Genomic DNA, 13,318 nt, shown 5'->3' with positions numbered 1-13,318 from the left:
TTTTTTAGTATGCAGGGGATTGGCTTCACGGCACTGCACTACGGAGAGTTCCCTAACCTCTCCAGCCTTTGGTACAGAAAATTTTTCTGAAATCTAAAAAACAAACTGCAGGGACAAGTGAGCCCGTGAAAAAAAACATGGACGCGCCGGTGGGGGTTTGTTTACATCTAACAGCATCCACTACCGATACGTCGAGATGCCATCGTCATCTGAATTTTATGATTTTAAGAAAATATGCCGTTCTGTGTAGTTGCGGCCACACTCGCAGGATAACTGACATTCTCTCACAAAACTTCGTAAACAAGCGTTTATTTCCTATTTTCTTCTGAACAGAGCTGTTGTCGGCATGCATGCGACGCGCTCGCAGAGGACGACGCCATTTTTTAATTCCGGTTACCACAATCAAGTCCTTTCTTGACCAAGCTGCATGCATTAGCACGTTTTTTTTTTTTCTTTATTGCGCGATCTGTTCAATCTAAAGAGACCTCAGCAAAATGAATCAAGGTAGCTTAAGCAATGCCCCCAAATGGTTCTTTCAGCATGGACGAGCCCAGCTCGTCTTTGGTGGGAGCGGTACAAACCATGAGGACGAGTCTTTGGTAGGGAAAGGGTTAAGCAACACATAAAGGCACAAAAAAAAAGTTTGATTGCCTGACATGGCCAAACAAAAGTTGATCATTTACACAGTTCAACCAGCTTGACTGAGTCGTGCATGTCACTTGTGCACTGGCATGTGTTTTAAATCCACACATGTATCGCTTAGATTTATCATTTTGGAAATCAATGACTAGCTATGAAAGCACATGAGTGCTAGACATAGGGAACACAGCTACGACTGTGTAACGCTCATGATATAAATTAACTGCTGTGAATACATGCAACATGTCTGTTTTCTAAAATACTTCAGCTGCAATATGGAGTTATACAATTGCTTCAAATCAAGGCTATACTCACTGTTTTGTCAAACAATAACCTTTCCCATGATGATGAAAGGTGTGACAATTTGTAAAATTCAAAAGCTGCAAATCACTGCAACTTTAGAAGCTCTATAAACAGTGCCAAATACCATGACAAGTTTAATGACATTAAGCAAGACATTCAAGAGTCTTACACAGTGCTAGATAACATGCATGTCATTACTGTAATAAAATTTGCACATTTTAGATTAGTGCCCATGCCCTCTCACATAGAATTCAGTGTGCTCTTCTAGAACCAGCTATTTTTAAGAAGCCAAGAAACATATTGTAGGCACTGCCAAGAGCACATAAGTTTTCAACTGCTGAGGAGACCGCACAGAATATGAGTATAGTACGGGATTAGCCTTCGGTAACCAACTCCTAGTTGTGCCCTTGTATGATAGTATTATGCGGCAAGTGCAAAGGTATGTATGTGTGCCACATGCAGTAGGGAAGGTTATGGCACGCTTTTTCCACTGTGTGCATGTGTATGTTTGCAAACAATGCCAATGGCCCAAACTTTGTGCAATTGGTTTTAGAAATGTATTAAGAGCTGTGACAGGTTCCTATGTCTCCCAGGCCAATCTGAGATGCATAAAATCCACCTTACAACTAGATGAATGGCAAACAGTGCAAGTAGGTAGTGCATGTTACACAGCATGCACACAAAGCTGTTTTTCAGCAGTGTATTGCAATCAATGGAGTGTCACTTGTGCTGAAGAAAGAACATTCACAAAATGCCTTTGTAATGTTCTGTGCTGGTATGACTGGCAGTGCAGTGGGGTTACATGGTTCACACATAAAGGAAAGCTATCAAAGTGGATGGAATGTGATTGTATACATAGCTATGCAATTGCTTTTATGCAAATGTTGTGACTTATAAACAATAGAGAAACTAGGGACATGACTAGTTAAAACACAGGCATCAGCTACTCATTACCAAAGGAAACCTAAGTTTTCAACAGTGGGTTCACGTGCCATGTGACACCAGAAAATTTTTCTCAGCTGCCCATCACCGATACAAAGCCATTTGATTCACAATGTCCTCCATTGAAGTGTCGCCAAACTTGTCACTGTGTGCTGCCATGAGCCGGTAGATCTCTTCTAGCTGCTTCCTTTGAGCCCTAGCAAATTGGCATCAAAAAGAGATCATGTAGCAGCACATTCGGTTTTGACAAAATGAAATCTGCATGCACATTCATAAGCCTTTAGTGAACTTCACTGCACAGCACGAAAGGTATAGTTTTGTAATGGTGCTACTATTGTTTTAAAGACTAAAAAAACTGTGAGCAAACAAATCGCACTGAAAAGTTTTAAGCAATGCATTTGTAGGGAAAAGAATGCACCTTCCACTTTCTTTGCAGTTTTTGTGGAGTCCTGCTCAGTGCTGTCAGGTATGGCTACTTTGTGCCTATTTGGCTACTTTTTTGAGCCAGTGGAGGCATAAAAAACAGCTGGGCTACTTCGCTACATTTTGGCTTTTTTCTCGTTGCCTCAATTTGAACCAAATTATCAATATCGGGTGACATCGCAGCCATTGGCGTTCACCTATGCAGTGTCAGAAAATGGCGGCAAAGGTGTGTTTCAAGCTCACAAAATTGAATTTGACACTTGAATTATGCAAAAGAAAATGCTTTTGGATATGTGGCTGGGACTCTGGGAAAACTGTTGCATGGCACCTCATTTTACACACCACACACTGCTAAATGCGACTTTAAACCATCATTGAAAGTGAACAGGACAATCAAAAGCGCCACGTCCAGGGTATCCTGCACTCATAAACATTAGAATGTGAATGTCCAATGAATTGCTTGTGTAATTTCTACTAGGCACAGACTGCTACTGAGCAACATTAACTGTTTGCAATTTGTCATTATGCAAGAAATTATTGCAAAACTGCAATTTATGCTTCAATCCCAGCAACTGTGATCTTGAGCACGCTCATGCTGTACTCATTTTTATTCTTGCCATAGGATGCATGAAGAGAGTGTCATTTTTGCAACAGCGCAAAAAACTTCATTATCCTGCACAAAATAATTGCTAAAGTCAACAATTTATGCCTGAATCTAAGGAATTCTGGTATTGAAGGGCTCATGCTGTACTATTTATTTACATTTTAGCCAAGAGGCTTCTGCATTTAGTCATTTAAATAAAAGTGCTGCAGTTGTTTTCACACACGCATGGCTACTTTTGGCTACTTTTCCAATTTTCTGGCTATTTTTTTTCAACCTGGCAACCCTGGCCCTGCTGTGTTTTTACCTGACAAGATAAATCTGAAAACAAGAGTAGACAGACATTACACATGTTGGACTACAACTGCCAGTTACTTCGCAGTTGGTAACATGAGGTAGAAACAATCTCATACAATGCACTTCTCTTACTTTCTGATGCCAACAAAAGGAGTGATAATGAAACCATCCCCCTCATTTGTTAACGCAGAATGCTTCAAAGACCGACCTGTTCTCTTCTCTGTATTTAAACTGACATAGGATGCGTGTTATAGTAAAGTTGGCTACACTGACATTTTCAAGAGTGATCAGTCGTTTTTACTTGTGCACACTGTTCTCTCATCCTCACAGCCAAATGTGCATTGCACATGGGTTCAATCTTTGTGCTCCACATTTTGCATTGTATTGTTATAAAACCAACAAATATACGCATAATTCAATGTACTTCATAATCGTCAACGTAGACCTAGAAGAGAGTTTCATTGCAGCTTCAGAAATGTTCCGATGTCTACCTTTTTTATGCTTACACTTCATCATAAACAATGTGTTAAAAAAAGTACAATTCCATTCACTGCACAATTCACGTTGCATACTTCATAGCATGTTCATAGCTAAAGACATGCCACTAAAAAATTTTGTCTTGCTATTCATTTTCCTAAACATTCTCCTTTCGAGAAAAGAAGACACTGTATTTAAGCACAGAGCATGCAGCAGCTATGTGACATGGCTGAATGCAGCTTTTGTAATCTGAATAACGTTTGCTGTCGGGCTAGTTGGTGTATAGCTTAACTTCAATTGATGGCGCAAATGTTAAAGACACGTAAGACACGGACAAGCGCACTTGTCCGTGTCTTACGTGTCTTCTACGTTCCTGTCTTAACATTTGCGCCATCAATTGAAGTTAAGTTTTCTAATCTGCTCAATATTCAGCAAGTTTCCACACAGATAGCCACGATACACTTTAAAACTGTCGGATAAGGTGACAGGAAAGCATAAACATGACACTTGAAAAGATCAACTTTCATGCGCATTTGCCACCTGAAAATAACAAAAAATAATAATCTGGCTACTAAATTAATGGATAGAGAGAGTGAAACAGCTACTGTTTCCTGCACTCACTCTTTTTCCAATGTCTTCTGCTCTTCAGTCATTGTAGCCTCAATTAGCGACTCGGCTGCTTTGGCTGCCTGAGGTTTCGCAGACATCTGCTCCTTCTCCTCGTCAGATAACCCATCAAGATCAATGTCCTGAAAAACCAGAAAACTCTTGGAAGACCTACATTTTTCATTTCTTTTATAAACTTGCACATACATGGCAGCAAAAAAAAAGGTAAGAATAAACAGTAAACTTGAGCATTTGGAAAACATACAATAGTAAGTTAAAACTAAAAGCCTGGGACATTTCTAAATAGGTTTCTAATTTAAAAAAGAAATAGAAAGCTTAATTTGCTACCTACACAAGTCCGTACGACAGGCTCTCCAGTTGGTGCAGCAAACAAGTTAAGCTGGGGTGCTATCACGCAGCAATTGTATTGCGATTATATGATTTTTTTATGCCTCTTGCCACATTAACTGTCTGCCATTGGTCAAAAGGCACGGCCCGGAAATTTTGACCAATGGCAGACAGCTAATGGCGGCGAAAGGCACCAAAAAAGTCGTAGATTCACAATAGCATGGCTCTGCAATAGTACCCCTGCTGTACACTGAGCAGCAGGCCAAGATGAATAAAAGGCTTCCTTTGCAGTGCTCAGATAATAAAGATTAAAACACTGAAAAAGAAGCCACAGCAAGGGCTTCAATACATTTCCTTACAAAAGGAACTGTGCAGTAAATGGCATGCACATATTGGAAAAGGTTACACGTTCAGATGAAATTACTGATCAGTTATCTGCAGTGACTGTTGGTGGACTTCAAGTGAACATAACCCTAGTGAAGAATCTGATCAACATAAAAGCTACTTGTGAGCTGATGAATATTAGGCAAGAGCTCGTAATACAATGTGCAAAGTGGTTCAGAAGTATGTAAACAGAGATTCTGTTCAATAATGCATGCACTCGTCAAATTCTTTTAAACTTAAAAGAAATATGCTCACTTAAACTCTTAAGTGTGTAAATACATAGAACCCACATATACCGAACTCACATATAATGAATTATTGCGTATATTGAACAGTTGTAAAATCCCTTTAAAATATTTTCCATATATAAAATGTTTTATAGTCGAATTACCTATACGTTTCAAACTCGATCTAACGAAACCCAATTTTACGAATTTCCCAATCTAACGAAGAGATTTCCATTCCCTGGCAGCTACCCATAGGGTTCAGTGTTCTCAACTCGAATTAACAAAGCTATCATGACACCAAATCCGATTTAATGAAGCTTTTTTGGAACTAAGTGAGTAAAAAATGCAGTGATTTTTTTTTTCTAATTTTGAAACAGACTAGTTTTTAGATGCAAAGCAGTTTTTGCTCGGGGCTGTGTCCGTCGTCGGTGGTGGCGTCCGCGCTCCACTGCGCATGCGCCTACACCCTCTCCCACTCTCCTCCATTATGCAGGTGTGTGGTCGCCTTCTCTCCTCTCCTCCCCCGCGCTGCAGCTGCGGCGCAGCCTCTCCTCCCACGTGATGCAGCCACGCCGCAGCCAAATACAGCATATAACACACACTCTCCTCTCCCTCCCCCATTTCATGTATATATACGCGCGTGTGCTCGGTCGGCTTCCGTCATTCTCGCTTTGCTCCCATTCAGATGAGTTGTAACGTCAACGTCGGCGCCACTCGTTCACTCGGCGCTAACGGAAAGCAACGCACAAACACAACGTAATGATAACACAAACACTAAATACAAACCTCACACACTAACGGAAACGCCGAGTGAACGTAACGGAAACTTGGTGTGTGCCCCCAATGCTGCTTCGCATCCCCTCATGGTTCCCTTGAGTGGGAGATGGTGTATTCTTCGGGCGTGCGTTACACATCAGGCCACCTTAGTAACGACCCTAGTTTTATTCTGACGAGGCTGCATGCCACAGCCATGCATGGAACAATGGACTTGACAGTCGGTAGCGCTTTTACATACCAAATGGCACTAGGGGCGGTTTGTTTTCCCTGGAAATGTTCCCACAGGAACGTAGTGGTTGCTTTCATTATGTAAAGGTTTATGCGACAAGTCGCTCTGATCGTCTCCTTGCAACTTTCTTGCTCGGCCTGCTCGCATAATCACTGCATTTGTTCTCGCCGATTTTGCATATCAGCAACTTGTCATAACTGCATCACCGTGACATGGGAAGCTCTATGTATGGGCCCCCTCGCGGATTTTTCATATGCACAGGCAGTGTTAGTGGCAAATAAAGTGCCCCGGTAGCTTTTGTATGTTGCTACATTAGAACTTCACATTTTGAAAGACCAAAAATCCTCTTCTTGATCTTATGAACTTCCCGATTTAACGAAATAATCCAAGCGTGTAGAACTTTTTGTGATCCCTTGAAAAGATCTACCTAGTGCAGATGCAATTGCACACAAAGAAAGCTACGAAAAGCCCACAGGGCATAATTCAACATCTTTTATACTGTCTCGTGGAAATAAGTTAGACAAAAAACAATTTCATACAGTGCGTACATACAAGCATAGAAATAACTTGGCCAAGATGGAAGCTAGTCCACGTAAGAACAAAGTATGTTCACTGTCTCTAGTTCCTTCAGATATTACTATGGATATGGCCCACTATGTCAACATCAACATTATCTTTAAGTGCCACAGCTCCCTGGATGACTAGTTATTTCTGCACTTCTAAACATATACTGTGTGTATCTTACTTCCATGCGACAATGCGTACAAATAGAATGGAAACTGCAACAGTAGTTGGCAAAGGCTTCAATGCCTTTCTTTGCCACAAGGAACCTTGTTTGCAACTAAGACACTTGAACTCCTAAAGCATGTCTGTGATGTACAAGGATTGTTTCAATGTTAGCCAGAACTTTTCACAAGGAAAATAAAATTTCTCACAGTTACGAAATTAGTAATTTTTTTCAAAAAAGTCCTCTAGGATGTTTAGCCACCATGCCACATCACAGCAACTCTACAATCATTACTGTGCAGAACGACACAAAGATGTTCACAGCATTTGTAAACTGCTCGTCATAGCACTACCTCTATCTTGAGCACATTCTGACTCAAAATTCTTGCTTATGGGTCTAGACAAGCAGACACCTCTAAAAGCCTACTCGGAGCTGCAAGTCGTATTTCATCAACTTCACTCACATAGCACTTATTTTTTCACAGCACATGTGTTTAGGTTTTGAGTTACCTTATGGTGGCTGGTTATACTGGTTCACATATAGACACATTCAATCACAATTGCGCCCGATCAGGGTTGAAATTCTTGACCACAATTGGCTCCCTTTCATAGCTTCCACAAGTCAATCTCACCTAAACAATTTGATCCCTATTGCAATCTAAAATGCACAATTTGACACTCATATTATACCAACTTCTTATTGTTTTCTGTGAAGCTTGTTTAGGAGACATCCAATTTCAAGAAAGCTTGGGCACTTTTTCCATGATTGCAAGCTTTGCATTAAAACTCAAAAGAAAAACTTAAAAGGAAAAAGAGAAACAACAAAATTGCAGGTTCTGTATAAAGAACATGGCATTGAAATAAAATATTTCCTGCACAAATACAAGGGTGCCACTAAAGGGCATATTTCTATACCAGGAGTTGATGAGGGCATACAACTCAATCTTGTGGCACTGCATGGTGGAAGTATCAGAGCAATGGTGCAGAGGTTCGGGGAGGAAATAGTAGAAAGGTGGAGGTAGGGGTGGGCCACCCCCATTCCCCCCCCCCCCTTTTTTTTAGAGCCACTCTTGCACAGTATGCAGAGAGAATGACTTAAAAACCAGTTAAGAAACAACCTTTTATGGAACAACAAATGCAATAGCCACCATCATTGTTACTTATTAGCAATATTTTTGGTACGCTGAAGCTCTCAATAATTCTTGCCTTATGACACGTGTTATACATATATCCTTTTCTTTTTTTTTTTAGTGCTTGCCTAGACTTAAACAATAAATATTCCAAAGCTGTAATGAAGTTACCTGTATTCTGGTTCCACACAAGTTATAATCTTAACTGGTATATGCAGCACTTTCACGTTTATGTGCACAGTGGAGTGAGCTCCCACACATTCATGAACCACACATTTACAAGCCATCTACTTTTTACAGCCAGCAACACTACTTAAACCACCAATAAATTGCGCCTTTTTGTGTGCTTAGGCAAGAATCGAACTTTCATGTAAGTCTGCAAAATTAAACCTTTGTTGTATTGACAAGCTTTTAAAACTGTAAGAATGGTTCAACCAGCTTTAAACAGCTTCCATAGTGCATTTCTGCACAAATGTATGCACGTTCTCTATCAATAACACCATTGTGAGAGTCTGTGGGCGTTATAGAGGCAGAAAAATGCTGCTTCTGGCACACGTTTCCGTACTCTCTCGCAGGAGAAAAGAAACCTAGTTTTGGTATTTTTGTTTACGACATTTCTTGACCCGCCAATGTCTATTTTGTCAACAACCTTTTGAACGACGTCGCAATCGATTGCGACAATCGGAAATCAACCTGAAATCACATTGTACTGATTGTGCCCCTATCTGTATGCAGGGTCGACGTTTATGAGGTGAATTAAGCTCGAACTTAACGACATTTGAAGACGCGCAAGAAATACAAAAACAAAATTCATTGTTAGCTTCGCATTTTGGCTCTTCCCAATACGCATCAATGGTACGCTTATCGAATAATATTACAACATCGAAAGTTGACAGAATGTATCTGTTGTGACACTTGTGCCCTAGTGTGTACGTAGTAACGTTCAAACGCAAAGTAAACCGCGCCAGCGTAAACACAAGGGCCGCAGGCACAGTTTGGCGATATCGGTACTACATGCAAGTGCAACACTCCGTACCGTTTTCCTTTGCCTTATAAAGCAGCCGTACTTCGACGTTCTGTACGCGAAAATAACTGTAAAGAATACTACAAGTGCTGAAGTGACCAGAGAAAGCAAGAACACCGGACTGAAATTTGTCCACACGTCTTCCATAGCGAAACCAACACAGCCTTTCACTTTCGACGACGTATGATGGTGTGATGATGATGATGGTGATGCGCTCTGGCGGTCTTGCAACGGCAATCGACGGGGATTTTTGCTCATAATAATACTTGCGCTCCGTTTCATAGATGCAACCCTGTGGAAGCTTGCGAGACTTCTTGTAGGGGGTGCGTTCGCACCAAGGAATAGTTCAATGATTTTACCACCCGTACGTGTGTGTTTGTTTTGTTTTGTTTTTCTGTTTTTAGACTCGCTAATATATCAAGATGCTTTGTGCATTAGAAATAAACAAACCCCATTATTTATACGGCTGTCAAATGGTTGTTCTGAATCGCTTAGCGTGTCTTTGTCTTCGTATCGCATGGCCTCCCCGATTGGTTCCGGTAGCGCACAGCCGGAGACCACCGCGGAGGCCGCGTTTACAACGACGAATCCAAGCGCGAGACGCGCGAACTTTACATATTTTGCTGACCACCGAACTTCTTGCACAGCTTCCACAGCTTTCACCTGAACGGACACTCGTAAGAAAAAATTGAGTATTTGGGGAGTATTTCCGCCACGCAACAACACTGTAAGAAAAAATCGAGTATTTGGGGAGTATTTCTGCCACGCAACAACACTCTAAGAAAAAATGTAGTATTTGGGGAGTATTTCTGCCGCACAACAATAATCGTCATCTGGCTTGTTCGCGTTTCCTTTCTTGAAAACCCAGCTCTCATCACTTCCCTATCAAGGTGCTGTGTCACGCTGATAAAGCGCGCGCCGTTCGTGACCCGGAAGTACCGGGATCGCGGTGATAGCGCGATGAAAGTACGCGAGGTGGATGACGATTACATTGTGGGGCAGAAATACTCCCCAAATACTCGCTTTTTAACAGCGAAGCTGTTTAGCAAATCGTTCGTTGTCCGGCAAACCAAAAAAACTCTCATCATAAACAGGTATGTGCCAGAGAAATGCTGTAAATCCAACTACTCACCACTAATCCACAAAAAAAAAATGAAAAAGGCAACAGTTAGCCCAAGAAATGGCTGCGAAGCGACGGCGGCAAGCCGAAGACCCCAAGTACGTACAACAAGAGAATACTAGGGAACGGGAAAGACAACGACGGCTTCGAGAAGACCCCGAAGCGATGGAAGGCCTACGCAACGACGATCGACGTGCCCAAAGCTCTATGAGAGGTGCGAACGCTTAGTTTCAGCGCGAGGTTCTGTCTCTGCAGTTTGGACATCCATGCCATGTCTGTGACCATCTCTTGTTTAAGTCAAATCTCTCTGCGCTGAGAATCAACGTAGAAACAACCTAGCTGAAACCTAGAAACGACCTAGAAGCAACCTAGAAACAACCTGTATCACCTAGCGCCTGCGAGCAGACCGCGAAGTGATAGAAGGCCTACGTCAACGACGACGTGCCCGTAGATCTATGAGAGGTGCGAACGCTTGGTCTCAGCGCGAGGTTCTGTCTGTGCAGTTTAGACATTCCTGTCGTGTATGTAACTGTCTGTGGTTTAACTCGAACCTCTCTGCGCTGAGAATCAACGCAGAAGCAACCTAGGATCACCTAGTTAAGGTCTATCAACGACCTAGGAGCAATAGAAACAATCTGCATCACCTAGCTAAAGCGTAGAAACAACTTAGAAGCACCCAGATTAGTCTCCAGAATCGTCCAATTTCGCTGTTTCAAGCCTTGCGCGGCTTAGTGCAAGCTTCGCCAATTTTTTCGGTCTTACATTCCTTCATTATTTCTTAAACTGTACACTCTAAGAAAATACCAAGCAAAAAAGCCATAAAAATTAACAAGGTCCTAAACATAACAGTTGAACTGCCATCAACACGTATACCATATATCTGTAAAGTCACATTGCGTACTCTATACCCCTTACGCAACACCCCCAAACAGGGGGTCTTTAAAAACAATAAACTGAACTGACGTTCCCAATGGTGTTTGCCAGCATGCTTAACTTCGGTACTATGTCTCTTTATCCACAGTTCAATGTTTAATATCTTCACATGGCTCTCACCTATCCGAAGACGGGCCAGTAAGATGGATAAGATGGCTCTCATCCATCTTACTGTTCAACAACAAAAAAAAAAAACCAATGACGAATATCTGGCCCTCAGTTTTATTGCAATAGCAATTATATGGACAGTCTCGACGGGTTTTTGGCGTCGCCGTTGCCGTCATGTACGTCCTTCCGGTATGAAGTCCAAATTGATAAGATCCCCCCCCCTCCCCCACCGCGCATTGTATGTTCTACCGCGCGTAAAAGCGCGCGAGCGGGGGCGACGAACGCGGCCGAAGCAGAGTTCAAACAAGACGGCCCTCGCTCGGAGGGTGCATGCGATAACATCACCCCGCTCGGAAGGCCTGCCGTCGAAGCAGACAGGAAATGCCCCGCCCGTCTTTAACGAGCCTTAAAGGGATACTGAACAAAAATTTGAAAAATCTACGAAAACACTTACATTCGACTCGGACGACACGACTGTTCTTATAAACAGCGTTTATTTCACGTAATTTCGAGCAGTTGGTCGTATTTTTGGTGGATTGTGAGAGCGCGGCGGCTGCACGCCAGTGCGCTTTTCGACGGCCGTGACGTCGAATGCTCCTGCAAGAGCGGGGCAACCGGCACGCTCTTTCCTGCCCTGTCACTTCCCTTTCTCCACCTCTCCTCTCAAGAACCGAGGGTGGCTTGGGGAGCTTGGGGTAAAGCAAAAGCCCCTTGATCTAGAAAGTAGCGACACTCTCCTCCGCGCGCGCGTTTTCCTCCTCAATTCTCCTCGGATTTCTCCCCTCCCCTGGCCGGCGCGCTGCGCACGGCACGCTGAACCCTCCACTGGCTCGCCGCAGCCGCATTAAAATCACTGCACGCGCTTGTTTATTCGGCCCCTTGAAGCGTCAAATGAGAACCTGTTTCTTAAGCAATAGTCATGACGAAAGTGGGCTTCCGATAGAACAGTGACAAATATATTTTTAAAGACGCGTCGGTATATACAAATAAGCGCTTCGAAAAAAAAATGAGTATATCAACTGGCGGCTGAGCGGTTTACCTAGTTTACCTTCCCGTCGCCGCCTGGGCTGTCCTTAACACGGTGTATTAAGGCATATAATGTAACCAGCATAAAGTATAGGCGAGAATTTTTTTCATAATTGTGGTCTTGATGAGCTAAAAGAAGGCACCCAAGAAGGAATGTGGTGGTTTACTTAAATTGGGCCAAATGAGTGAGCCCGAAGCCTTTTTGTGTCAATTCCGCTGTCAGACACGCACGCACGCACACGATGCATGCACGCAGGCACACACACACGCCTATACACACGTGATAAAGACACGCACATATGTACACACACGGACATGCATACACACGCGATACAGACACGCACACACAGATACACACGATCATACGCACGGGATACAGGCAGGCACGCTCATACACATGCAATATAGATACGCACATACATACACACGCGCGTACACACGTGTTATAGACACACGTGCGTGGACATGCGAACAGACACGCACGCACTTACATACACATGCGCATACACACGTGATATAGACACGCACGCACGCACATACATACATATACACGCGCATATAGACGCGATACAGACACGCACGCACATACATACATACACACGCGATACAGACACGCACGCTCATACATACATACACACGCGATACAGACACGCACGCTCATACATACACACGCGATACAGACACGCACGCTCATACATATATATACACGCGATATAGACACGCACGCACATACATACACACACTATGCAGACACGCACGCACACACATACACACGCGATGCAGACACGCACGCGCATAAATACACACGTGATACTGAGACGCAGGCACATACATACACACGCGATACAGACACACACGCACATACACAGCGATACAGAAACGCACGCGCATGCACAAGTGATACAGAGTATACAGACACGCACGCGCACGCATACACATACGTGCGTACACGCACAAACACCGCGAATACACAAACGCACGCACATGCACTCACACGT

At 43.0% G+C, this 13,318-nt stretch overlaps 1 protein-coding gene across 1 annotated transcript; it reads right to left on the bottom strand.

Moving 5' to 3' along the window:
• Positions 1-1,681: 1,681 nt before the first annotated feature.
• On the bottom strand, positions 1,682-9,323 carry LOC119404806 (uncharacterized). Its single transcript, XM_037671480.2, has 3 exons — positions 9,146-9,323; positions 4,304-4,431; positions 1,682-2,080 (listed from the first exon to the last, which is right to left on the bottom strand). The coding sequence occupies exons 1-3, from the start codon at positions 9,278-9,280 to the stop codon at positions 1,969-1,971; spliced, it is 375 nt and encodes a 124-aa protein (XP_037527408.1). The 5' UTR covers positions 9,281-9,323; the 3' UTR covers positions 1,682-1,968.
• Positions 9,324-13,318: the final 3,995 nt, after the last annotated feature.

The sequence above is a fragment of the Rhipicephalus sanguineus genome, chromosome 1 (assembly GCF_013339695.2).
Source record: "Rhipicephalus sanguineus isolate Rsan-2018 chromosome 1, BIME_Rsan_1.4, whole genome shotgun sequence".
In the NCBI taxonomy this organism is placed as follows: Eukaryota; Metazoa; Arthropoda; class Arachnida; order Ixodida; family Ixodidae; genus Rhipicephalus; species Rhipicephalus sanguineus.
The sequence above is the reverse complement of the archived record's forward strand: the minus strand, read 5'-3'. Positions and strand labels throughout refer to the sequence as shown.